Here is a 27723-nt window from a genome sequence, read left to right as displayed (position 1 = left end):
ATTACAGGAATTTTTGTGAGATCTTTCCCCCTCAAGTGTTTAGAACACAAGGTCCCCACAAGTGGACAGACGGACAGGATGTGCAAATTCTCCTCCATCTGCTGCTTTTCACTCTCACTGCGCTGCAATGTCCTCACACACAAACAACAGCAGCTTCAGAGCTCTCTTAAAAGCAAAAGAAAACCAGCTTTTCTCAGTTGCACTGTGGTTGCACTGTGATCATAAAGTGATGGCCACAGTCGGCAACAACAGATTAGATTTTAGATATTAAGTGTGAACAAGAAGTTGACTGGGTATACCTAACAAATGTGTACAGGTTATAGACAGGTTTGGTTTATTCAGTTGAATTAAGACAGCACGCATGCTGTTTCTTTTAAGTCTTAAAGGGGAATAGCACGTTAGCCGCCCATATATGGCATTCTCAGATATTCTTAGTCACCTTAATGACTCATAAACATGCGCAAGCCGGGAGGGAGTGGATTTTTACATGAAATTTATTGGCACAGTTATAGCAGCAATGTGTTCTTGTTTATTTTCAACACTGATCCCATTCCTATTTTTCAGTAAAAGCCCCTCTCAGGAGCAAACGTGCTTTCCAAAAAAAAGTCAGTACTACTTTTGCAAAATGTAAACAAAAACATTGTGCATTGATTTGCTACGCATTTAAACTCCACATTGCAGTTAGACTGGTACAAATACAACATGGTTCCTCCTGTCTGTGTTTAAACGTTAATGCTCCTTGCAGTTCATGGTTTCTGGACTCCTCTTGCTTAGATCTTAGATCTTGCTCCTCCTGCATAGATGGTTACCGTCCCTCACGTTTCCACATTCTGTGTGCTCTGGATGTTACCTTACCTGTCTGCCTCAGCATCCAGAACCTCTCCACTCCTCTTATTTATTTATTTTTGACCGCATGCACACAGCTAATTAGCTTCATTAGCAAAAGAGCATCTTGGAGAGTCTTTCAGAAGTAAAGAGAGTTTTTAACCACTCGTAAAAAAGACTAGATAGAGATCTACTTGAACTGTTTAACAACAGCAGTAAGGAACATAAAAAAATGCAAAGAACTGGAGGATTTCATTATTGAGATTACATAACAGCCAACATGCCAGATTTCTGGATACTTTCTCTGGGCTAAAGAACTGGGGAACCATCCAGCAAAGTTTAAAAGGAGCTGGAATCCATGTGGGATGTCCGACTTAAGCTTTCTGTGAAGGCATCAGTAATGATATTCAAGAGAGGCCCAAACCACATCCTGCACATATTACAGCATGGCTCTGTGATTAAACTGAATGTCATCCTTGCACAATTAAACATACTTTCTATGATTTGCATTTTATTTACATTTTATTGTATCCCGGCCTTTTTGGAAACACTGTTTGCTTTACTCGTGACATTTAACTAACACAAATGCATGTGGCAAAATGCTAAATATAAGAGTTTGAGCTCAGTTGAAGTGATTGTCAGCGCAAATGCATAAAGTGCGTATGCACACAACGCAAAGAAAGTGAAACTGACTATAGTCTAAATCACCAGATCTGCTTAGCTGCTGCTACATTCTCAGTGGTTTAGGATCAAGAGATACTTGTTGTTCAAGAATAGCTGTAGAAATTATTACAATGATTATGTTTCAGGGCCTAAAGGTGACAATGACTTAAAATAAAATGATATTACAATACTTTTAAATGGTAACACAGCTGTACCCAGTGCTCAGTGTTGTAGCATGTTATTACATTGCAAACTGTGATGTTGGGGGGGAGTAATACTGTACTTTTCTGCCTTTTTGTATAGATAAATATGTTAAATACATTCTGTGGAAGTATTTTCAAAGGATAGCATTAACAGCCATCAAGCGAATTTAAAAAGACAAATTCTGGCCAGTATTGCACGCCGGTTTTCAACTAGCTCTGACACATCAGCCGCTGAACTCTGCCAACACCATAGCAGGAATATTAGAACATCCATTTGTCAGAAGACCAGTCCAAGAACTCCCCGTCTCAGTAGAAAGCGGGGTTTGTGTGCTCGATGACGCAGCGCCGACAGTGGCGTCTGACGAACCGCAGAGCCTCCGGTGACACCTCGCAGTCCTGCACGTTGAGCAGCTGCAGCTCGCAGCAGTTGGCCGCCAGAGCTTTGAGTCCTCTGCCTGTTACACTTTCGCAGGCTCTGAGGCTGACTCGCCTCAGGCCTTGGCAGTACATGGCTAGCTGCTCCAGCCCGCTGTCCGACACCAGCGGGCATTTACCGACATCCAGAGACTTGAGTCTGGGGCAGCTCCTGGCCAAGTGACTCAGGCCGTGATCCGTGAGCCCCTCGCAGCCCCTCGCATTCAAGTAGCGCAGTCTCGGGCAGTAGCGAGCCACATAGCGCATGCCTACATCTGTAATGCGGGTACAGTGGGCCACGCTTAAGTAGCGCAGGCAACCCTCTAGGCGGGCGACTTCCCGGAGGCCGAAATCCCCCACCAAGCGGCAGTCACTGAGGCTCAGCTCCCTCACTGAAGGGCAGTGGAGAGCCAAATGGCGCAAGGCTTCATCTGTTAGTCTGGTGCATCGCCGCAAATACAGATGAGTCAGGCGAGGGCAGTGGGAGGCGATAGTTCGCAAGCCCTCGTCCTCGAGGGAAAAGCAATCGGTCATGTCCAGGTAGTGGATGGAGATCTGCTGGCCGTGCAATGGAGACAGCTGGAGTGAGGCCTCTTGGGTTAGGCTGATGCATGTCACCTTGGAGCAGCCTGGAGGGAAAGGAAGCAGAGGTGATTTTTTCCATTAAAGAGAGTCTTGCTGTTGATGTTGAAAGAACAGGTGTTAATGCAGAGCTCACATGTATGTATGCACATGGATTTTATGTTATAATGCAATCCAAGAGTAAGAAAAGAAGCATTTTCTCTCTGTCTATGTAAAAATGATTTTAAAAGTTCTCATCTCTTATTGTGGGACAGCAAGAAAGAGATTATAAACCAATTAAATTCTCTTATCAGGCCTCCTATTACCATCTGCTGCACTTTCAAGGCTATTTTTGTACAGCCTACAATGACAGAGGGAGGCGGTACAGTAGCCCAACACTGACTCTTAAAAGCTGATGTTAATTGAGTCGCCACTTGATGGCGCCAGAGTAAAAACCTGCTGTGTTAGATTACAGCCAATCAAGCAGAAGAATGAAAATGTGAGCGCAGACAAAGAAAACACAAGTGCGGTTGTTTTTAGAGACCAAAAAGGCCAATTCAATCAAAGTCTGGTGTCTTTAACACTTTGAAAAGGGCTTATTTTTCCTTTTACTACAAAGAGCTTCCTTCCTGCTGCTAATAGTGCAGACCTCGCTCTGCTCCAGTCAATGTTATTTGTGTCACTTCCTTAATGAAAGCAGCAGACTGCTCCTCTTACCCATGTTGAGGTAAGCTCTGCTTTCAGCTAAAGAAAGCCTTTCTTCTCCCACATGGGGACTTAAGGTTGGAAGAGCTTCTCCTGCTCCTCTAATGATTCTACCAGCTTTACAAGAAATCACTGAAAAAGGACTGAAAGGAGAAGTTCTTTGAGGCAAATCCACACATGTGCATGATGTCAAGTAGTGGCCACTCCTTAAGACTTAGAGCTTGCCCAAAGATTCTAATTAAAGTCAGATGGGTTTATTTGCTTTTTACTCAATATGACTTGTCTGTTTCTTTTTACCCGAGAGGTTTAGGTGTTCCAGGTTGGGACAGCGGGATACCACTTCAAACACGGCCTCATTAGAGATGTTATAACAGCCGGCAACCTCCAGGCGGCGTAGCTCGGGGCAGCACTGGGCCACCACGTGCAGCCCCCGGTCAGTGAGCCTCTTGCAGCCATTGACCACCACCGTCTCCAGGGTCAGACAAATGTTCGGGGTGTCTTGGCACAGCCGGTGGGTGAGGACCCTGATGGCACGGTCGGCATGAAGCAGCTCTCCTGTTAGCTGGATAGTGCTCCACAGCCTGGGGTCCCAAGCCAGGTTGTACCAGCGGCGGCAAACGCGTGCGCAGCGGCACAGCTGGTTGGTCGAAAGGTGGGAGAAGATCTGCAGGAGGGTGTGGTCAGGGAGGAGATCGATGGGGGCGTAGTGGTGGGTTTTCGACTGTCTGGAGCGAGTGTGAGTGCCAGGCTGAGGGTGGATCACAGCGACAGTCTCAGCCGGGGCAGAAGACGAGGACGAGGAGTTGGTCTCGTGGCCGTTGCTGGAGAGAGCAGGTGAGGAGAGGGAGGAGGACTTGGAAGGCAGAATCAGTCCCGGGCTCGGGGTGCTCAGTGTTCTTGTGCTGGAATCTAAACCTGAATAAAAACAATAAAACAAAACAAAATGAGACAGAATAATTCTTCTGTTTTGTTTTTTTTAAGTTTTACTTTTAAATGAATCTTTTGGCTGTTTAAGCTAATATTTGAGCTGTTAGGTGAACCAACCAAAAAGGGATTTCCCCTTTGCGATACCGCCTTACAATAAGGAACACAAATAATTGTATAGTTAATTGAAAGACTCAACAACAAGCTGAAGTTAAGTTAATCAGTCTACTCCCTTTATAATCTCAATCCAGGACATTACAGTAGATAATTGTTCAAGTAAAGTTAATAAAAGTAATTAATTACACTTAGGAGACACAAACTGAAGGCACTGGTATGTAATGTGTAACTACAAAGTAACTGTAAGTAAGTAACACAGAAAGAGTAGCTAATGTTAAAGAAATGAGAAGTTACTGTTTTGTGACGTTCAACTTTTGCAATTAATCAGGAATGACTCATGCAGAAAGTGGGGAGTCCTGTTGATTTACAGATAATTATGAAATAATGGCAACCTAATGACTCACAATTTCTGGAAGTCATTATCTTCTAGACGGGTAAGGAGTTATTGAGTTAGAACATTACTAATGAATGACTCATTAACTGGTTGTTCCTGCTTTGTTGGTGTGGCTGTTATGTTCTCAGGAGGTAGAGCGGGTCATTTACCAAGAGGTCATTTATCAAGAGGTCAGTGGTTTGATCCCTGGCTACTCCAGTCTGCATGTCCAAGTATTTTCGGGCCAAATGCTGAACCCCGAGTGTTTGTGTGAATGTTAGAGAAGGCGCTTAGGTATCAAAAAAGATGTTAAAAAAAAGTTTAAAAAAAAAAAAGTAAATAAATATAAAATGCAAAATAAAATTTGAGAAAATAGAAAAAAAGCATGATTTGTTTTCAGTGTTTCCAGGTATTTCTTTCTGTGATAATGACGTGTTTCCAACGATTTCCAGTCTTCTTATCTGAAATTTGTTGTAGACACCTGATATCTTCTGTTTTCTCGTTTGTGTAACGCGTCGTGATATTTTTCAGTAACACAGTCATGTTACATTGCAGTTACAATTATGTCGTTACTTGTGCTAAAACCCATCTGTTATCTGCGTGTTTTCTTCTTGTGTGTGCACTTGCGCTACAATTATCTGATTTTAGTGGGCGAGAGGAGGAAAATTGTAGAGTCATACAGCGATACAGCTTCTGAGGCGTGGTGATATGGACATTATTTTTATCTGATGCATCGGATGCACTGAGGAGTGATAGTGGGGTCTGTCTCTTAGCCGTTTTTTTATCTTTGTCTTGTTGTCGGCTTTGTGGTCATATGTGAAAAGTACGAGAACAATAATATGTGTGTCTTTATTAGGAAAAGGATTTGTATCAGTGTGTGGTTCGGCAGACTAAAGGTTTATGTTGTTAACTGGTAAATATGTAAGGGGGCGTTTGAAGTATCATATTATGCACTAATGAGAAAGTAACAGTGTAACAAATTACTTTCTCTGGTGAGTAATTATGTGATGTACTGCATTACAATAACGAGTAATGTGTACTTCACTTTTCTTGAGTAACGATCCCAATGCTGCCTCACAATCTCTTGTTGAGACCTAATAATTCTACTGTAATCAGATTATGACATCGATTGAGGTTTTAAGGTCTCTGAATCTACTAGTCCTGGTTTGAAGAGTGCATTCAAGATATAATATCTAAAGGTTGATTCTGTTCATCTGGGCGTAGCGTTTTCAGTTTTTCACAGTGATATTTGGTACAATCCAGACGTTTCTTCATTTTTTTTCTAACACATGGCCTTCTGTTTTGTTCCCCAAACTCTCTAACTAACAGTAATGACATCTTCATGCTTTTATAGAGTCTCCCAAAAACCAAATAACACTTGATATAGTTCCAGTAGCACTAATGGCAGCCATTATACCTTCATATGTAAAGAAAAGGAATATCATTAGTACTGTATATGAAACCTTGCTTGATTAGAGGGAAGTGATGTACTGCATACTACATTTGCTAGCTATTATCAGAATAAACAGAATAAGAATAAACAGATAAAAAGTTGGAAAAACTGGTCGAGAAACTTGGAATCCACAGTTACAGTACTACACAAGCTTTTATCATCAGTGAAGAGGCGTTTCCATGGATCCTATTATCAGGTTTTGGGATGTTTTTGGAAAAAAGTGTGTCACATTTATCTGCCAGGCGTTTGGGCAGCACACACAGTTCCTCTTCATCAGATTAACTCTGCGGCTTCAAAGCAAAGCAGATGAGGAGTTTGGTGCCTGGTCTGACAATATATGGTTAGCCCTGTGTAAACACTGAGGCCCTGACAGATGTGCACTGATTGCTGCCGTGTCTGAAGATGCAGCTGTGAGAAGACGAGGCTGGATCCTATCACTCTAGCGTGAGACGACAGAATCCTTTGTCAGCCAGGGCGCTGAATCTGATTCCCGGGGTCGAACTGTCGCACTGGGACACTGAGCGCTCTCCTCTGATGAAGTCTGCAAACCTCCAATCTATTCTTTACAATCTTGAGGATTTTAGGTGGACTGATAGTCATCACTAAAAACATTCCAAGAAGTCACTAGTATGATGTCACCCACAGCTGTCCAACCATTAGTACTAATCTGATTGACCTAAAAAGTAACAGTATGTGGTGAAAAAGGCAAGCTAGAATGAATCGCGTCACAAAGATTGCTTCCCAATTATTTGTTGAAAAGACGATGTCTCAGTTTTGGACAAAGGTTGTTACTATAACAAGATGAGCAAAAACTTTACTGGAAACTTTTTTTTTTGCCCTTTTAACAGCAGAAATCCACTTAAAGCTTCCTGGGCTGTTCAAATGTTCCTGCCTTTATCCATGCTTTTTCCTGTTTAGGGTAGAGTAAGCAAAAGCTACTGAGTAGTCAAACATAAGCCAGTTGTTTACGATTTGTTCAGGTGTCAAGCCAGCTCTGATTTATGCTTCCATCAACATCAGAGCTTTTTGGGAGACTCTTTGATGAGCTTACCTCATGAAAATGAAGCACTTTAGTCTTAAGCGAGTCTAAAGGTCAGTAAAAAATTGAATGTAGGCTTTCTTTCGATGTAGAAATTTCCCACCAGTGGGATAAAGAGAGAATTTCTTATCTTGCTAATATGCCATTTTTATTCCAACGAAATGTTTTTTTAAACATTTTTTTCAGAAGTTCAGACATTTTACCTTTAGTTTATCTGCTTTGATGCAGCTGATTAATGGTTTGTAAAGTTTCTAGGCTATAAACATTCAAACTTGTGAACCACCTGAATGCCCAAAAATTTGTAATTAATGACAAAGCAGAGGATGCAAGTGCATAGAATTCGGCACTATTTCTTCAGGAAGCAAATTCCAGCTGTCTCAACATTCATCCATCCATCCATCCTGGATCCTATCTCAGCACTTAGTGGGTGAGAGGTTACACCCTGAAGAGGTTGCCAGTATTTAGACAACGCCGTGGAGCTAATTTCCTAAGATATGTGGTGACTGGTTGTCTTACAAAAGCTACATTTGAATGAATTCTCTTTACAAACATTGGGCCCAAGAAGAAGAGCACAAATGTCCCCTTTTCTTCTACAAGAACTTTTCTAGGAGCCTTTTGTAGGAGCTCGTGAATTAGCAGTGTGTGGTTATAGACTCATACTTCTAACACCCAAACATTCATTAACTATTTTCTAAAGGGTCCGTCTACTACTGAGGTGGAGTCTCGTATTTCAAAATCCGAAACTACTGGTCCAAGACAAACTCCGAGTAACTGAGTTTATTTATGAAAGCCCAGTATGTCTGTAAGATCAATATCAGGACCTCATTTATTAGTAATTCACATTATGGAGATTACTGAGCAGAATTATCAAAAGGTCAAAATAATACCAACAGTCATACAACACCCAATACGTCACAGACGGGCTCACAGCTATCTGCAGGATCTGAGACAATATTTTGGTCAAAAATAAACTTGCAAAGTCTGCAGGTAAGTGGTGAGGTCGTGACCTGTACGATTGTTGTACTTCAACAGACTATTGACAAAAAGGTGAATTCCATGTTAACACTGTCTGCAATCTACAATCTATATTTACACTCCCAGTCGTGTGAACTGAACTATGTTGGTTAAAATGAAAGGGTAAGTCAATCATCTGCTTCTGCACAGTGTGTCAGCATGTGCAGTACATGACAAATAGACAGCATCCTGTCTGCCATGTGGATTTGTGCGCTGGGAGAGGTGGGCAGTGACACCGTCCTTACAGTCGTATTTCAGATGTAGATACCAGAGCTTCTGCTCAGTCTGCTTCCCATCTCACTTCTGATGACATCCACAGATTCATCCTCTGGGGAACATGTCCTCGAATCCTGCTTTTTAAACTGCCTCTTGTGTGCTTTAAAATTCTCATTCAAATCCAAATCCTGGCCAGATGAAGAGAATGTATCAAAACTTTTCACATGTTGGGCTTTTTTTTTTTTTTTTAATTCTTGTGGGATAGAGTCCACCTCATTTTGGTTATAATGCATCACATTCTTGTGGGTGGTCCATCTATGATTAAAATATGCAGGACTATTCTCTTGAGGACTTGTACCTTTTCTTGGCCAATAGATTTCTCCAATAACAATTCATTTTTTAGCTTAATGCAAAGGATTTAATGGTCTGACGTCATTACAAACACCTCATCTATTTTGAATTTCACACAGCTGTCCAAATATGTCTCAACAATAGTAGTGCTGTACAACATTCCCACAATACCTAGTGACTGTTATTTTTTTGCATAATTTGGCTGCAACCCCACACCATGCAGCACAAAACTCTATAAATGTGAAAATATGTTTAACTATCTTCCAAAAAAGTGAAGTTTCACTTAATAATGGGAATGAAAAATATCCTGATACTGCAGTAAATCTTGTGATGTGAAAAAAAATGTATATGTGCAAGTCTTGCGATGAAAACATCACAGCATCCAGGAGAAAATCAGATTTTCCATGAAGCTGTGTGCAGGCATTACATAGACACATTTTGTGAATCATTAGTTTTGATGGATGAATGAGGCACCGCTTTATTGTCCAAATCCTAGCTAATGCGATAGATTCAGCATGCAACTCATCTGCCACTGGCTAAGGAGCAACTTCCAAATTGCGTAATTACATGTGTCACTGATCAGAAGAGCACTCCAAGTCCAGGCTACACCCAACCCCTTTAATCTGAGACACAGTTTCAAACAGCTGGTGGGAAAAGTTAAGTGAAGTCAGCTTCGCAGTTGCTTAACTGTGCATGATTCTGGATAGCTAGCATCTGGATTACTTTAAGGAAATCCAGGTGTTACAGTTGTCTATGTTTTTCAGCTGAGTGAGGATCTTGTTTATCCGGGTATCACTGAAGACTCGAATGATCTCATTTCTGATATTTTCCTTCATTTTCCTCTAAACATTTTTCACATCCATCTGGTATCTGAATTACAAAGTATCACAAGATCCCCTTGTACTTCTTGTCTTCTGAGGGATTCATGCAGTTCATGCAATGCATTTGCAACACATATTCTTCATATTTTCAAATGTTAGGGGTTTGCGAATACAAACACAAATAAAAGAAACAACATGAAAGCACTTGAATGGTCAGTCAAGCACATAGTTTGAAAGCCCATCAGGCGGAATTTGCTATACAAAAACTTGTGGAATGAAAACATTGAAAGTTAGAGCCTGATGGGGTCGATATATTAACTGTTTGCTGATATATCGAGACCAATTTAAAAATGACAGATAAATGAAAACTTAAAAAGAAATGAAAGTAAAGAAAAAAGAAAACTTTAAAAGTAAAAAAGAGACACCCTTCAACCATGAGTGTTGATAGTGCATAGTCTGTCCACCAGAGGACACTCTGCCACCTTCCTATCCGGTCTTTAAGTGATGACATATCAACCCTTATTGCAGTTGTTCTCCTGACTGAAGTTTGGTCCGTTTACAGCATCCTGTCATGCGACTGCATTTGTCCCTAACCATCAGAAACACCCTCGAATAACTTTTACCGAATGGCTTCAGCTTTACTGTGCTAATGTGTTCATATTGTGCTAACCATAGCTGTGTAGCTAGCCACCAGGTAGCACACCATTATATACCAGCTAGCCCAACTTCAGTAACCCTACAAACGTCACTGCTGTTTAGTTTTCTGTCTTCATTTATCTCGAAAGTGATAGCAGAGCTGTACATTTTAATTTTTTTCAGAAATCCCTCAGTCAGAACATTAACAACAGTATTCTGACAAAACAATCACAGCTTATATTTCCCTTGCTAGGTGAAGCCGGCCTGGAGCTTTCAACACACTCATTAGTGGACCATAAGATGGAACTGTTTTGTAATCTTCCTTTCAAAGAGGTCAAGAATGAGCTTTATGCATAAGCCAACATGGATGAGAAGTCCTAAAAGTGTTATGGAGAAAATTATAACAGCTACTGAGCTCACATGTCAAAATATTCTTTGCTATGACAACAAGAAAAACTTTCCTCTAATAAGGTCCATCTGAAACAGCAGAAGGTCTCTAGAAAACGTGGATCTCTTCAGAAGGTTTACTTGCAACTTGCAAGAATAAACTTTCCTGTAACTTCCAGTTGCAGCTTTATGAGTTAACCAGTGGTGTCGTGTTTTATATCTCTGTATCATTGCAAGCCTATCATTAGCAGAACAAATACTATGCAGCTGTTAAAGTTCTCTTGAAGTCACTGCAAGTGCAGATGGTGGAAGATTCAATTTAGTTTAAGAAATCAGAGAACAGTGGAACATCTGGTCTTTACCCTGGGCAAAGAACAACTGCACAGTAATGAAATGAAAGAGAAACTCATGCATTTTGAATGCACATATAGCCACAGCATGGCATACTTGGCTGAAATCATTTGCCACAAATACCCAAATCTGTGCTGATCCATGGCAGTGCCGCAGCAGGATCTCATTAACGTCAGCTCAGCTTCACTTCTAAAGTACATCTGGACTGTGCTTTGATACCAGAAGTTTAATGTAAATCAATCGGAATGATCACTGAAAAGACACCGTGCCTGGATGATGAAGAGGCGCAGCTGGCTATTTGGAGTGAGGTCGACTTAATAACAAAATCCTGATTAATATTTTTCTTTAAAGTAGCACACAAAAACAGATTTGAGGAAATCAGCTGAAGGCTTCCAAAAAGAAAGCAGGAGCAGTGGGGAAGGAAAGAGGGAAGATAAATTGGCAAAAGAGCCTGCAGACTTTACCAGAGACAAAGACAAGTGCACGGGCAGGGTCAATCCAGACTTTGACGCAGTCTGGTCATAAACTAAAGCTATAGGGATTCTACTCAGGATCTTGCAGTGCCGTGAAGCTCTGCTAAGACCCTGTCTGGGGCTCTCAGGATTATTACTGCTGCATCTGGCAGAACAGAGCAATGCATTACCTCAGTGACATTAGCCGTGTGACATGCTCCTGCTCTGTAAGCTTTCACTGGGCTCCTCCCTGCCAGAAGTGTGAGGGAATAAAAAGAAGCTCATTTTCTACCCATAAGTCAGGAAATCAAACCAAAATTAATTCAAGAGGAGTAACACGCCAAGAAGAAGTATCAGCTAATAAAAAACAACCAGGCAGCAGAGAGTTGACTGAAAAAAATGCTATTGATTTATCAGCACTAAAGGGGCATGTGCTCTAGTTCTTTTCTTTAAAAAAGGAAACATCCAACTGAGAGAGAGGACTGCTCGGATGAAAAACATCTGGGTCTGTCTCAGATTTTATTGAATACATGGAAGTTGATATTACTGTACAGTGTGGCGGCTGGGCTATCAGCAAAGCCTTCACTACAGGAAGGTCTTACGTCACTGCGCAATCTGAAAGACAATAGGGCTGCTGGTTCCTTCACAATGCGCACACTCGGACAGGAAATAGACTTCTTCACTCGGCACAACCCCCAACCCACCTCTGCTTCTGGACGGCAGCTTTTCTCACACTCACTCAGTCTTGAGATTCTTTCTTTGCATTTTTCTCTCTTTATTTTTTTTTTGGAAGATTTTGCTGCAACAGATTTGGCAAGTACATATGCCAAGAACTATAACACGTTTTTCCCCACAATGCGACTAATTTCCTCAAGGGAGTTTTTCCACCTATTAAAGCCCCTCAAACGTTTCCATACCCTGCTCTCGTCACTTTATAAATCCTCAGTAGAGGAGGACAGCAGACGCTCAGATATTCTACAGCCAGATTTGAACGCGAACTCACTTCTTCAAAAATTAGCTCTTGCGTGTGCGCAAATTTTCCAGAATGCAGATGAAAGTTTGCAGTCCACGAGTGATTTGGCCCAATTCAAAGCTGATCTGGCTTTTGGCAAATAATTGAAATTCAAGATGATGTAATTTTTCTTTTTAAAGGTCGTTAAATTGGGATGTCAAGGTTGGGGTGACCAAGTTTGGGGAGTCGTGTGCATGATTTCTCTTTTATGGACAGTTTCACCATTTTGGCAGAGTGTGTGAGTGGGGTTAGAGTGCAACGTGACTGTAAGTCATGTCAAACGACCGAGGAGGGTAACGTAGCTACACAGAGCACATCTGACACAAATGGAAAAGTGAATGCTTGGCCAAATGTTTGATTTGGTTGTGATGAGGAGCAAATGTAATGATGTCATGTGGTTAAAGCAATAGAACAAGGGAAGTGCCTGGACTCTTTGGTTATAAACCCCTGACAGAAAAGGGCTTGGTTGAACTTTTGAAAGAGGTTGTTTCACATCAAAGTCCTGGATACCCAACTCATGGAAAAAGCTACAAGTGCATTTAATGAGAAAAAATAATAAAAACACAATTTATTTTTCCACAAAATACTTCTGGGAACAGTACTGGATGACAGGATTAACATCTCTCTTTTGTCCATATGCTAAATCTGTTGCTACAGCATGAAGATGATTAGCTTGAGTTAACACACCTGTCAACAGCAGGGCTCTCTCCAGTACTACTGCTTTAACAGTCTTTGTTTTCCTTGCTTTTTACTTTCAATTACTCCCTGAATCAGAAGGAATGGTGTTTCTTTGTAATACACACCTGATGGTCCAGATATGGTAAATGGTAAATGGCCTGTATTTGTATAGCGCTTTTCCAGATCCAGGAAAACCGAGTTAAAGAAAAAAAAAAAAAAGATAACAAAATAACGCTAAAAACCGATAAAAACCCTGAAAACCATACATTTCACACCCGAGTCTCAACTCTCGCAGCCCGGTACCCAACGACTCGTTGGGGACCGCTGATTTAGAAGATAGGCCTAATTATTCATGACCCCAAACGATGTACAACTACTGGAAAGTTTTTACAGAGGTCAATTCATATTCTGCTACTTTAGATTTACCTGTGACCTCAGTAAACACTTTCCTAAGAGTTTAACTGTGACTAGCTAGCATGTTTCTGGTAAATCTAATTTTTGTGCAAATAATGAAAAATGACTTTGCAAAGCTATTTTCTGGCCTTGTAGTATCAAACTTCCAATAATTTTGTACAATATTTTCAGCAATCTCTCATAAAAACATTTTCATCAGTTGCTTTGTTTTAGGCCTAAGGCTGTACAGATCATCATTCAGGCCAAAGTTCTGAGCTAATATTTTTCCTCCTATGATGGTGACAAGTGTATTTCTAGACCCAAATGCTTCAGATAAAGAAGATGTTTAGTTGTTTTTGCATTTGCGATGTTACATAGTTACATAAAACACGATTAATAAAAGAAAGACTCCCCGAGGGTGGAACAGTCTCCACAGCAATGTTCCTCTCGTTTTTGTAACGCTGGAGCTTCAGCCACAACTGACGCTTCCCTGCTTACGTAACGAAACAAACCACAGAGTGAAATGAGGGGAGGGGAAGTCCAATGTGTCAGTTCAGCTGTTCCACAACCGCGGTCATATTGCCACATAAAAGCCCAAATACCCAGGTGGATCATAGTGAAAACATCGCTCGCGAGCCAAAATCTTACAGGAAGCGAGCATGTGTTTCTTCCAGGTGGCATCTTTCCCAAGTCCTGTCAAATGTGCTCCTGTAGTAGACCTGATAAACGTGACTCCTGTTGAAGAAAATGGCAAGCACATTCAAAACAGAAGGGCCAGCACTTCCTCCCTCTCAGCAGAGAAAGAGAAGACCAAGTCGTAATCACAGAAGAGTTATGAACTGACTTCCCCCTCCTCCTCCTCCTCCTCCTCCTTCTTCTTCTTCTTCTTTTTCTTCTTCTTCTGTAAACTGCTTTCACTTGTTTTTCTTTTGGAGCCTTGTTCTGTGCTTTTTCGCTCAGATTTCCTGGCTTGTGGAGTGGTAGAAAGGAAGGGGGAGGAGTGAAGACAGCTGATGGAGAAAATCTGGGCAGAATAGCATTGGCATTCTGTTCCTCACTGTGTTCTATCTTTACTAAACTATTTCCAACGAGGATTAAATGCAAACCAATGATATTTCTTATTGCAATCGCTATAGGCTTGTTAAAAATGCCGTTGGATAACTGCAGGCAGCTGTTTTGTGTCCTAATTTAGGACAGTAAAAAAGGTGCAGATACTTGTTGAGGTGGTGAATTTCTGTGCATTAGTATTTCCTTTAATAGACAGTAGTTAAATATCTTCCGTTAAAAAACAGATGTGATGTTTGAGAGGAGGCTATAAAAAAATAAAAGGAGGCTAACAGCTTAAATCTCATTTTTTGTTGTAAAAATGCCCCTAAGTCAGCGACACTTACGGACATCTCTCTGCAGGATCTGGCAACAATCAACAGGGAAGCACTATATATCTGGCTGAGCAAACACAAGGAAATGGGCCAACAGTATGCAGAGTTAGTTTACAGATGAAGTGTGAGGGATCTTTTGCTCCTGGGAGAGCAAAAATATTAACTTGTTGGAGACAGGAGTGAAGCTGTTTAGACTGCAAATGTGACCCCGACACGGCATTCGACCCACAAAAAGGGGGATTATTCGTTTGTAATGCTTTATATGCTACATTGGAGCATATGACTAGTGCATTACACAGATAGCCTAAAGATAGAAAGATGTGAAGTGAGTCATTGTGCTGACACAATGCATCTATCTGGCATACTTGCCACAGGATCGGTGTCCATATACAAACCTCCCATGTACACTAAAGCTTTCGGTTTAAGTGTGTCTTTGTGAGAAAAATCTAGTAGTGCATCTTAAATAGCAGTTTTTTTATGTTTTATTTCATTTTGACTTGTTTTTTTCCAATTCATTGTATTTTCAGGTTGTTTCCAGACAGGATTTTCTTGTTTTAGTTTTAGTTTTTATGCTTTTCAGTTCTAATTTTAGTTTTATTTTTAGCCCGTCACCTTGCTCCATTGCTATATAAGACTACACAGAGCCCCAACCAGTCAGTGTTAGTCTTACTCTTGCATTAACTCATATAGAAACTTACGTCATGCAGAAAGTAGATATTTATAGCGAAATATCATCTAAAAAAATTGCTTTTGATAACCCTCTAGTTAAGAGCATATAAATTACAACGTGTTTACAGTACAGCCTTGTACTACAGTGTTGGAAGTGCTATAGAAGGACAGATTAGGTTTTTCCTCGGCACTGTTATCTCTGTTTCTTTGGTCCTTGGCAGACAGAGAGGAAGTCAGCATGTTCATTGTTCCCACCATTCTCCTGTGTCTGAGCCACCTTCCTGGTGCCATTATGTACGAGTGAAGGAACTGACCCCAAACATTGGCTGTTTTTACATAATGAAACTGTGCTACTTCATTGGGTAAACCTTTGGCAAAGGCTCCAGCTGATACAGCAACATCAAAATGGTCTTCAAGAGTCACAGCATGTAGGCTGAACACCTCAGGGTGCTGTCTGTTTAGCGCTTACTATGTCTGAGCCACATTCCTAAGGTACCCGGCGTCCAGCTGTACCAAAGCGAACCCTTGAGGCCCAGACTGGGTCACTGTGTAACCCCTGCTGGGAGATACTCAATTTCATCTCACAGGAAGGATTTACTGTCCCAAGCCTGTGCCTTTCAGTCTGCAACTAATAAGCGATTCAACTGGGTCAGGCCACCACAAAGTTGTCTAAATAATAACTGAAAACAGAGACGTATTGCAAAATCTTGCCAGATGACTGCCCGGCTCAGTTTGTTTTCAAGAAAAGAATGAGTGTGACTTCCTAATGTTGGTTTTGTTGGAATACTTGACTGATCATTGAAAGACGGCAGGCACCAGTCTACTTTCCGTTTGCATACTGATATTATGGCTGGGCGATAATTCAGTAATATGGTTTTCATTAGTTTTTGAGATGATTACAACCTATTTGAAATTCTTGCGATGGCAATAGCTTTTGTTTAGAGAAATATGAAACAGCCCTTATGGGACTTGGTGCAGTCTCCAGCCGTTCATTTCCAGGGTCTCTGGTTTGGATCTGACATACAGTGGCTGTAAAAACAGACAGTATCGTTTGAAAAATAATGTTTAAAGAGAAAAATATTCACCTCAAAAATCTAAAAAAGGAATGCAAACTTGCATAGCATTGGTTGTGAATTAATATATACATCTTTTCCATGTGCATATACAAAGTTTTTAGTAAGGTTAACTTTGGTTGTTTTAATGGTAAGCTAACAACAAGTATTGTTCTAAAAACCTCACTCCTTTTCTTTTTTGGACAGATCATTGTTAAAACCAGATTCATGGATCTGCTTTGTACTCTAGATAGTGCAAAGCAGGGAAGTTCTGGGCAGCCATAATCAGCCCAGCAACAACTCCAATCTGGTCCCCATGGAAACCCTTGGAAAATGTGAAGGACAAAAACTGATACAAATTCAATTTTTCCTGATAAAGGCTTCCCACATGACCATTGAGACTACACCAAAGTAATTAAGTAACAAATAAACAATTAGATAACTGGAAAACTCCTGTTTTTCATTATCCAATATAGAAATGAATGTTGGGGGGGGGGTTACAGGATAATCTGAGGAGCAAGCTAAGAGAACTTTTTCTTTAATTTTATACATTAATTTCCTACAATTTAAGGCCAAAAGGTCATGCAGACAGATTTTTAAAATTAATAATTAGATTAGATAATTAGATTAATAATTAGATCAGGGGTTAACAGGTGTATTAATATAAATAAATAGTAGTAGCATAGCATAGTAGCATATAAGTAAATAGTAGTAATATAAATTTACCATAGCTAAAGGCTTTACTTTATCTTGTATGACAACTAGCTTATGTTAGCTAATGTTAGCAAACATTAGATTAGATTAGAACATTTTTATATTTTCTGACTAATATTTTTTAGTCACAACTTAATGACATATATATATACTCCTTTCATCCATCTGCATATGGGTGGAGCCAGAGGTCTGTGGCCTATCACAGCTGTCACAGGGTTTAGATTACTTTAGTTTCAGTTTTGTTAAAGTATCAGTAATAATATGAATAAATATATAACATAAATATTAATATAAATAAATAGTAGTAGGATAGTATAGTAGCATATAAGTAAATAGTACCATAGCTAAAGGCTTTACTTTATCTTGTATGACAACTAGCTTATGTTAGCTAATGTTAGCAAGCATTAGATTGGATTAGAACATTTTTATATTTTCTGACTAATATTTTTCAGTCACAACTTAATGACATATATATACTCCTTTCATCCATCTGCAGATGGGTGGAGCCAGAGGGCTGTGGCCTATCACAGCTGTCATAGGGTTTAGTTTAGTTTCATTTATTAGGATCCCTATTAGCCACATCAATGCAGCAGCTGTTCTTTTCCACAGGGGGAAAAAAATTTACACTGTGACAGTTCACTATAAACAACTTACACAGAGACATAAAACATCTTTACAAAACTCCACCACGCACACAAATAAAACAAAGTAAAAAACATAAAATCATAATATCATGTCAGCATGAGCAATCTATCATTTAAGTGCACAGCCAATATCCCCAGGCTTTTTTATCATTTCCTCTATTTGGTCAGACACCATCTCAAAAATGTAGTTTTTTAATAGCCTTTTAAATCCAATTCTGCTGGTTTCTTTCTGTGTCACCCGTTTGGCAGTAAATCTCACCTCTTCACAGCCTGACACAAAACTGTTCTTTCAACTGAATTAGTTCTTGCAACGGGTAATAAAAAAACATCCTTCTGTAGCCCACCTGGTAGAACAATCATGTCTGTCTCAACAGAAATATGCATTTTTCTACAGTGAATGGAATCTTTGTAACAACAGCACGAGTGGTCATCAGCCCATCACAGGGAGACAGACAGCCACACGCTCTCACGTTCACACTTAGAGCCAATTTAGAGTTGCTAATTAGCCTAACAAGCCTGCTTTTGGACTGTGGAAGGAAGCCAGAGCACCCAGAGGAAATCCAAACAGCCACAGAGAGAGCATGCTACCAGATGACCAGGAGCTTCAACCAGGACTGCTGTGAGGCAGGAACAACTACACCACAGATCTATTCTGTTACTCTATATTTAAGAATTAACACATGACTGGTGCAGTCTGTTTAGTTAAAGGGCAAATAAAAGTGGAAAACTCTATATTTAAATTCAAATAGGTTTAATTTATTTGGGCACTTACTGGCAGAGCATAAAATTTATGAAATATGTTGCAAAGTTAATATTAGAGATGCTCTGACCTCTAATAGTCTTTTAATCTGCTCTCATAAGGTATCACAATAATATTCCAGCTCATAGCATTCGGTGTCTTTTGGCTGCACTCTTTTATAAATTTATACACCTCTGTATAAATGTTCTTGTATAACCAATGTTTTCCTCTTTCATTGTGTTACTATGGTGTTTTACAAAGAGCAAAACAATAACTAACTAATGGAAGTACATCAATGCAACAGTGACCATACTGCAGCATGGGGACACTGGAGGCCCTAATATGAATACTCCCAGTGTGTGGTGGGGAAACAGCCCAGACTGCTTCCTGATTAGTTTAGTGGACCACAGGACTAGGTGGGGAAGGGCTGTGTAATCTGCCACTGTGTATGAGCATGTGGATGTGGGTCCGTGTGTGTGTGCGCGTATGTGTATATGTGCATGCACATTCATGCGTGTGTCTTTCTAAGGAGGGGGGATTTGACTGTGGCCATAGCGGTTCCAGACCATGTAATTACTCCCACTTAGCATGGAGAAAAAAATAACAATTTCAGTCATAACACAGGGGGGGGAATTATGGTCTGGAAGCCACTGGCTATGGCCTATACTCTCTCTCTATATATATATATATATTTCTATCTGCACAGGTTGTGCTCAGCGAAGACATATCCAGGACAATTATCGATTTCCACAAAGTACTCTGGATTAACTTCCAGAAGCTGCTCGGTGGACGGACCTTTATGCGTCAGCATTTCCAGCGAAGCCGAATGAGTAAGAGTGATCTATCTTCCTACAATGCACTCTCACAAGTACATCTCAGTGTATTTTTAAAGCAAGATGTGAAACTACTTGGCACAAACTTTGCACAAAATCTGATGTCTCCTGAGGAGTTTGTCTGATGTGTGGTTTCCCCTGTGATCCTTTTTTTTTCTCTGAGAAGCACCTTAAAATCTCCAGCTGAGTGACAATTATAAAAACATGCTGTAGTTAGTATTTGTTTTCTTGTGGGCAGTGCAAAGCCACAAGAATACTACATTTAGCATGCCAGAGCAAATTTAAGATTGGCGATGACAATGCATGAGAGAAAAAGGGCGAGTGTACTGTAAAAGTGTATGAGCGTGCAAAACAGCCGATGACTCACTGGTCAAGTCTCCTACACAACAGTAGGGAGACCACAATGTATTTGTGGGGGATTTTGATAAAGCTTTTGATCAGCTTTTGATCAGAATTGTCAAGTGACTTTGTGATTACTTCACTGGGGTTTTACATCTTATTCTCACTGTCTGACTCATCATCTTTGAACGCATTCTGACCAGTGGAAGTCTGATGTCTACAAATCATCGCGATGATAGTGACAAATCCCGACCTGGATAAAGAGTACTGATGAACTGTGGAAAGAGAGCACTATCACAGCACTGTAGTCCCTAAACATGTGGGTGGAGACCACAAACTAAAAATGATGGGTCACTGCAACACATTAGCCATAATAACTAGAGATGCTACTTAACAGAAGCAGCTGCAAGAAATTTAGAGGATATCGACCCTTTTTTTTCTCCATAAGTATCTTCATAACTGCTTTGCTCATACTGAGGCTGCTGACTTGTGGCTTGTTCTGAGCTTTGCGTAGCTTTAGCTTTTCTTGTGATAAGTGTTTTCACGGTAGTACTGGTACAGCAAAGAGCTAACAGCATGTGGCTGTGAGTGCACAACTATTTGTCTGTGCACCAGCACAGCAGTACTGACATTTCCAGCAAATTGTAATCAGACACATGGGTGGCTGACCGGCCAGTCAGCAGTCTGGGTCAAGAAGGCTGGAAATCAGATAATTCTGGTCCCTGGCCCGTCGATTAAAAAAAAGAAGCCCATTTAAACCGTCGGTGTTCTCGTCCCTTGTGTTTTGCACTACTGTATTTTTACCTGATGTCTTAGAGTAGAGGAAAATACATTTAAAATTGGCATACAGTCATCCATCACTTTAAAAAAAATGTGGAAAAAGTGTATGATATAGATCGTCCAATGGAAAAGAGCGCCTTGCCTGTCTTCCTCCTGGCACCTCTAAATTCCATCAAAATTTCCGAGTCTTTCTCATTATGTGGTCAGGAACACATTTAATCATAAATAGTCAATAATTAATAAATGACTGAAGTTTTGATAGTTGAGAGCATGTGCGCCAAAATTTTTTCAATTTCCAAAATCTGTAGAGCAAATAGGCTTAAAGGTTACTGGACCTGTGTTTTTGGAATGGACTATAATACTGATGCATGAAAACATTTTCTAAAATATGTTTTTGGTGTTATATTCTGTTCTTTTGACTGACAAATTGTTCCGACTGTACCAGATGGATCAATGTTTGAGACAGCTGCTGACAGCAGGCTTCAAGATGTATCTGCCAGCTGAAAAGTATTTCCAAACCATTAGGGTAAGCACACAGTTTACATTAGTAACACATCCACTCCTGAAAGAGTTCCTATGGTGACTCTTGCAGAGTTGGACGCTTGCCTGGGCAAGCAGGAGGCTGAGGAGGTGAGAGGGAGTCAGAGAGTCGGAGAGGAGTAAGGGCAGGATCTGAGCAGAAGGTGAAGCTCTCTCTTCTCCATTCTTACTCCCCATACCTTCACTGTTTCCAACAAAATCCCTCTCGCCCACCTCTCCCAAGTGCATGCACCTCCCACCCGCCCTGGCAACGCTTTGAGCCTGATACGACCACAGTTTAGATAAGCATTCTTCCACAATGAGAAGCCAGAAGTGTTTTTTCCCCCCTTCTTCTAAAACAAAGCTCAAGCAATGCCTTTGGTTTCTGGGTTCTGATGGCAGCTGTGAGTTTGTTTTCAATTTAAGGTTATCCTAGGAACACACAGGTTTCTCTCCAAAAATAGGCAGCACAGAAAGTGGATGAGGAGGAAAAAGAGTGCTGGAAGGGGGAAAAGAAGAAGAAAAGGAGGGAAAGAAGAAGTAGGGAGGGGAGTTTGGTTAATGAGCACCAGATGCCTTACCTTCAGTGGTAGCCACATTCTTCGGCGCTTTAGTTGGTGTGTGATCTGTGCTCGAACTTATGTCAGAGGAGATGCTTGAGCTCCCTTTACCTGCAGGGAAGAAAAACAAAAGTGCTTGGACATAAAATATCAAGGTTAAGATAATAAACTGCCTTTTTAATTAAATTTGTAGTCATTTGAGGCAATTTTATAGCCCGCAATCCCCCCGAAACTTTGAGTTTCAGTTTAATACCTGAAGAATGTTTGCTAGAGATAAGGTGGACTCAAACTTTGATGACGTATATTATACAGTAAGGAGGCACAAAGTGTAGGGAAATATAAATCTCATCACTCTCTGCTTTTATGACTTTTATGTTCCTCGGTTTTGGAGGAATGGTTAGCCTTGGCACATGCACAAAGTATCTGCTGGTTCGTCTGAGTTAGTATCCGTTTTTGACATTTGGAAAAAGAATAAAGTCTTCTAAAATCCCCCCTTCAGCCCTTACTTCCACACAGGACGAGTGACAAAACACAGAAAGAGATTAATGAATGGTATCATCTGCAGCGAGTCAGCACTGTCTCACAAACACCACACCAAAGTGATTTCTACGTTTTCGTTCTAGGATTTCGACTTTGAATTTCTACACAGTCGACTCGTCTATGAGTGCTAAAGTGAAAAAAAGTATATCCTTTTGCATGACTGCCTCTGTTCCCAAAGTACGATAGGCTTCACTGCCATGGTGACTACAGGCTGCCTGTGGAGAAGTTGTTTATGGCGTTTCATTCCTCTGTCAGATCATAAATGCAGCTTTGTGGCTTTCCTGAGAGTAACTATGTGCCTTTCGCCCAGCACGACAGGCTAAGGAGGTGTTCCCAAACAGTCACGCCCACATCAAGCGCAGTAACCTAAACAGACAAGACAGTTCCCGAAATATGAAGAAACTCTCAAAAACTTGGGACGGAAGAAAAAAAAAAGCAACCTGTCTGCATAATGAGCCCAACGAAACAACGAAAGATCGTACAGCTACTTATAAAATAATACAAAACCAATGGAGCAGATATGGTATGAACATGAATGACACTTTGCGGTGACATCACTGAGCTGACACATCTGTTAAAGCTCCCCCCAGGCAACAGAAATGAGTCAGATATTCATGAAAAGCTTGCAGATGTTAATGTTAGACCACTTTTCCCAGCAGAGCATAAAAGGCTGAGTTAACGCAAGCAAATATATTTTGATATTTAGCCGGTTACACAATTCTTTAGCGAGCGAGGAACTCGTGGCTGCAGGGGCTGTTTGGTTGGCATGTGGGTCGGTCTCTGCAAGGCAATAACTGTTTTCTGTCTTTCATTGAAAAACAAGTTTCAGAAAAGCTCCTGCTTCCTGTCTTTTGCTTATATAATGTGCTGGTTGATAGTTGCTGCATAGTTACAACCAGTGTGTAATTAATTGTGGAATCACACTTGAAAACAGATGTGGACTAATGGACTGCAGGATTCTAAAGTTTGGGTTAAGACAATGGTCTTAGATACTATCAAGCGATAACAATGCAATACTACCTTAATTTTACGTTACTCTCCTGACATTGTTGGATCCAAGGTCGACAGAAGGAAAAAACACAGCAAAACCAGAAATGTTGTTGTTTTTTTTTATTCTGTGCCTACATTACCCAAAACAGAACTCTATTCCTACTATTAGTAATTTGCTAATCTCACACCACTTTGTAGCTGACAGCTGGTTGCTAATTGGCGTTCCAGATTCTGGCTGTGTAGATATCACCATCATATGTCAGTCAGTTGTATTCATTTGTTCATTTCACCTGTCAGAGATGTACACACCACATTTTGCTCTGTCATTGCTACAAATCACCCAATTTTATTGATACTCCACATTCCCTGGTTGCCACATCCACTGCTTGTCTGCCCGCTGCTTTCAGCCCAACTTCAGCATCACTTGAGGCAGCCTATCAGATTTTGTGCAGCCCCTCCAATGCATTTAACGACTTCAGATACATGTTTGACAGACTGTTATGGAGAATTCCTCTGGAAACTGATTGATCTAACAGCTGATATTATGAGTCAATATTAAGTATTTGCTAATATATTGGGCCTAGCATTTATAAATGAAGATTTAAAAAGTAAAGATGAGCCAGGAGAAACACCCTTCAAACATTCTATGTGTGCTAACATTGCACAGTTTGTCCACCAGAGGGCACTCTGCAACTTCAGTTGACAACACACGTTTGTAACTCTCCAAATGCATAAACCATCTGATCTTAGCCAAATCAGGCAGATTGTAAACATGTATCTAAAAAAACTACATTAAAAAATGTTAGGAAATACGTTAATGTTTTGTAAAAGAAAATATTGGGATATCAGATACATAAATCAACAAATAGCACTGAAAACAGGTGAAAAGAATCTGGAGCCCAGTGTCTTTTTTTCTGCCAGAAATTTACACTTTCTGCAATAACTTTGGCAAAACCTACAGAACAATGTGCAACAAGTTTTTTTAATATCATGATGGAAAAGCAGCCATTTATAAACTGAGGATGCAAGGGTTATTTTTAGCTGTACAACAAATAATACATCAGTTATTATTCTGGTATATTCTGGTATCAGGTATAATCTTAATTTTTAATTCTGCATTGGATCTATACAGAAATATCCTATGCAAGTGGGTGACATCACAGCCAGGATGCATGGTGTTCCTCTGCATCTGCATCCTCTCGTCCCTAAAACGTTGAGCTGGCGGTGGAGATTGTCTCTTCCAGTTGATCGGCAGAAGCTGGCAATGCATAGGAGGAAACAGCACTACTGAACGGGCCTTGAGGCAACATCTATTTACATTTCTAGGGAGTTGCACGTCAGGTTATGGCATAAGTTACAGCGTAGGGTTATAGAAGGGTTTGCGGTTATAACTCCCCTACGGTGTAGATTTAATGCAGAACCATAAATCTACTGCTAAAGGGGAATTCTACTGATTTTACACATCAGTGTTTGTATTACTAGCATATGTATGTTCTGTGAAGGCTGATACATTTTCTGAAGTGATGTTCTTGAGTTTGAAAATTATATAAATAGATAAATCAGTAGAGTATGGGACTAAGAAGGAAGTATGCACCGTAGGTAAGGATTGTTCATTTTGAGCCTGTCAAAGACTTTAAGATCACTTCTTATGTTGAAGACTTTAAATCTTAATCAACAAAAAGCACATTTTTTTAACTGTTTGGTTTATTTTGTGCTAGATACTAACTGCACAGTATGGTGTTCTTCAGTCTGGGTATTCTCTGACTGCTGCACAGCTCAAGGACAACTCAACTTCAGCTCTTGAGTACAGGCCTTGAGCTTGTGATAGAATCTGTTCATGTACCTTAACAGACTAAATTCCTAGGTGGAGTTGCTCCACGTGTTATTTTTAACATCATGAATTCCAACCTTTTCTCTGCAGCTATTGACTTAGGAAGAGAGCTCCTTGGAATGTTATTTATACAAACATTTCTGCTCTGAGGTAGAAATAATGTGTTTGGTAAAGTCCGACCACAATTTTTTTCTGAACAAGTAATGCTGAAGATCAGACCTCACATGAGACCTGCACGGCAGAGATAGGTCATAACACAAAGTTTTTATTTTTATTTTTTTATTTTTTTTTTTTGATGATAACAGACAAAAGGCGGGATAAATTCCTGGATCATTAATGCCACATGTTGGAGATTTTTCTGCATTTTTCTATGAGAGTGAACAGATTCTGATTCTGATTGTGGTAACGTCATGAAAAACAAGGTCTAATGTTATCTTTTAGACGGTTCGAGCTGCATTCCTGTAAGCTGAAACAGCTTTCTGTACTTGTCTGTCCGTTAAGTGTGATGTACTCTAAGTGCTTTTTAATCTATGAAATGCAACATTTTTCTTGTCTCGTCAGTCATTGATATTAATATGTGGCTATTTTATTTTGCCAAGTCTAAACACTTGTGCAAGAAAAAAAAAAAAACTAGCATTATGTCTACTTGTCCTCTGTGAACCCCAGTTTCTGAGGCTCCGCCCAAACACAGCATTTTACAGCATCTGCAGGAAAGTTAACTGTAATTGAAATAAAAACTGAAGTGAAGCAAAAATAAATCAGTGAAATTGAGATGTACAGTCTCAATGAGAATCCATTTAAGAAAAGATTATTCACAGTATTTAGCTGTTTGTGTCTTGTGCACTTTTGACTTTACACAAAAAAAATAACATGAAATTGACTAGCATGTATGAAATGGCCTCCAAATCAAACAACACCAGGCTGTGGGTCGTGGACTGCAATCTCTGATACTGGCTCTTATCAAGATAAGCTGGACTTAAGTGCCCACATCTATGAGAACCACCTCCACTAAACCTGAATAGATTTTATCTTCAAAAACAAACGATAAGGCTACAAGAACCTGCTAAGTCAGAGTCGTTATGCAATGTTGAGATCCTATTAAACTGGCTTTCTTTCACTTATATGCTTTTAACTGAAGGCAAACACACAATAAGGCAGAGATGAGTTAATTTCCTTGAGAATAAGAAAAGAAAAACACGAATTTTGTTCAAACTTGACTTTTCTAACACAGCAGGCCGCTTTTCAAAGGGATTAAAAACGACCGCCGCCAGATGTCACTCTTATCTTTTATGAATAAATGTGACATCTCTAAAACCAATATAAAATACAAGGCAAAAGTAGCCACCAGCTTTAACTGCACACACCCCAAACATCTCGAAGACATGTGGAGTAAATTAAAGTGTGCATAAAAACAGAAAACGCACAAAGGAGATTAAATATAGTGCACAACTTCGAGGAGATGGTGCTAGTTTTAAGCTAGCTAACTGACGTCTAGGGACAAGCTCGAGGAAGCTACAGACCCAAGAAACTGCATTATTTTCTATTTTTAGATGGCCAGGACACAAAAGAAAAAAGCCACAGACGATGATATCACAGCCCCTCTTTTACCCACTAAAAAGGGAGTTTTTCATATATACTTGCATAAAAAAAAGAGCGAGTTTTAAAGTGGCATTCACATAAATGTGTTTAAAAGTAATTTTTGAAGCACTTACCCTCGCTTCCATACTGTTTTCCATTGTTCGCACCCATTTTAAAGAATACATAATCTACGAGCACCAACTCGGGTCATCAAGTTAAATTCCAGAGTAGGCTAAAATGGATTCTTTCCATCAAGATAGCAGGCTATACAGTCAAGAGTTTCGTATAGGGCCGTTAGCTCTGGCTCCAAATAGTTAATCCAGATGTTGAGCAGAGGACGTCTGAGCATTACGCAAACCTAGAATCCCAGACTTGCTTCCAGCGGTGCAGACTTTCTATATCTGAACATCCACAGGCTCAGAACGGCGAAAAAAAAAAGGACCAAAAAAAAAAAAAAAAACCCCGTTTGGGGGGGTTTGGAGAAAATTTTATGAAGCGCCCTAAATGGTAAGCAGCTGTTTATCAGACTGAGTGCGGGCAATCACAGCGGCCACACAACTTTCTGAGGACGCGCAGCTCCCCTCCAACTGGATTTGGATTTAAAGAGACCGCAGGCCGGGGAGGGAGATGTGGAGGTTAAAATAAATAAATAAATAAAATAAAAGCGTACAACATCCCAAAACTGTGCTTTAGGAACATTTAAGTACAGCATTTCTACCTATTTGCAATAGCTCGCTCATTTTAAACATTTTTGCACACTTGGAGTTTGCCAACTGTACACGAAGAATCACAGTCCAAGGAATCTACTCCTCATTACTACCAGGTGCGACTTCAACAGATTTATGCCCATCCAGTTAGAAGTGAGGACACATAATCGCTGATATATTCGGAGAACAGAAGCCCACTGAAAAAAGAGAGCGGTTTAACCACATGTTACAATGTTTCTATGAATAGCAGCCGTACAGGTC

General features: G+C 40.3%; 1 protein-coding gene across 1 annotated transcript; it reads right to left on the bottom strand.

Annotated features, from left to right (window-relative positions):
• Positions 1-476: 476 nt before the first annotated feature.
• On the bottom strand, positions 477-27184 carry si:dkey-192l18.9 (F-box/LRR-repeat protein 7). Its single transcript, XM_005730503.1, has 4 exons — positions 26890-27184; positions 21838-21927; positions 3669-4286; positions 477-2734 (listed from the first exon to the last, which is right to left on the bottom strand). Exons 1-4 carry the CDS (start codon positions 26924-26926, stop codon positions 1998-2000), a joined length of 1482 nt encoding a protein of 493 aa, XP_005730560.1. The 5' UTR covers positions 26927-27184; the 3' UTR covers positions 477-1997.
• Positions 27185-27723: the final 539 nt, after the last annotated feature.

The sequence above is a fragment of the Pundamilia nyererei genome, unplaced genomic scaffold (assembly GCF_000239375.1).
Source record: "Pundamilia nyererei isolate P.nyererei 1_Seehausen unplaced genomic scaffold, PunNye1.0 scaffold00037, whole genome shotgun sequence".
Lineage (NCBI taxonomy): Eukaryota > Metazoa > Chordata > Actinopteri > Cichliformes > Cichlidae > Pundamilia > Pundamilia nyererei.
The sequence above is the reverse complement of the archived record's forward strand: the minus strand, read 5'-3'. Positions and strand labels throughout refer to the sequence as shown.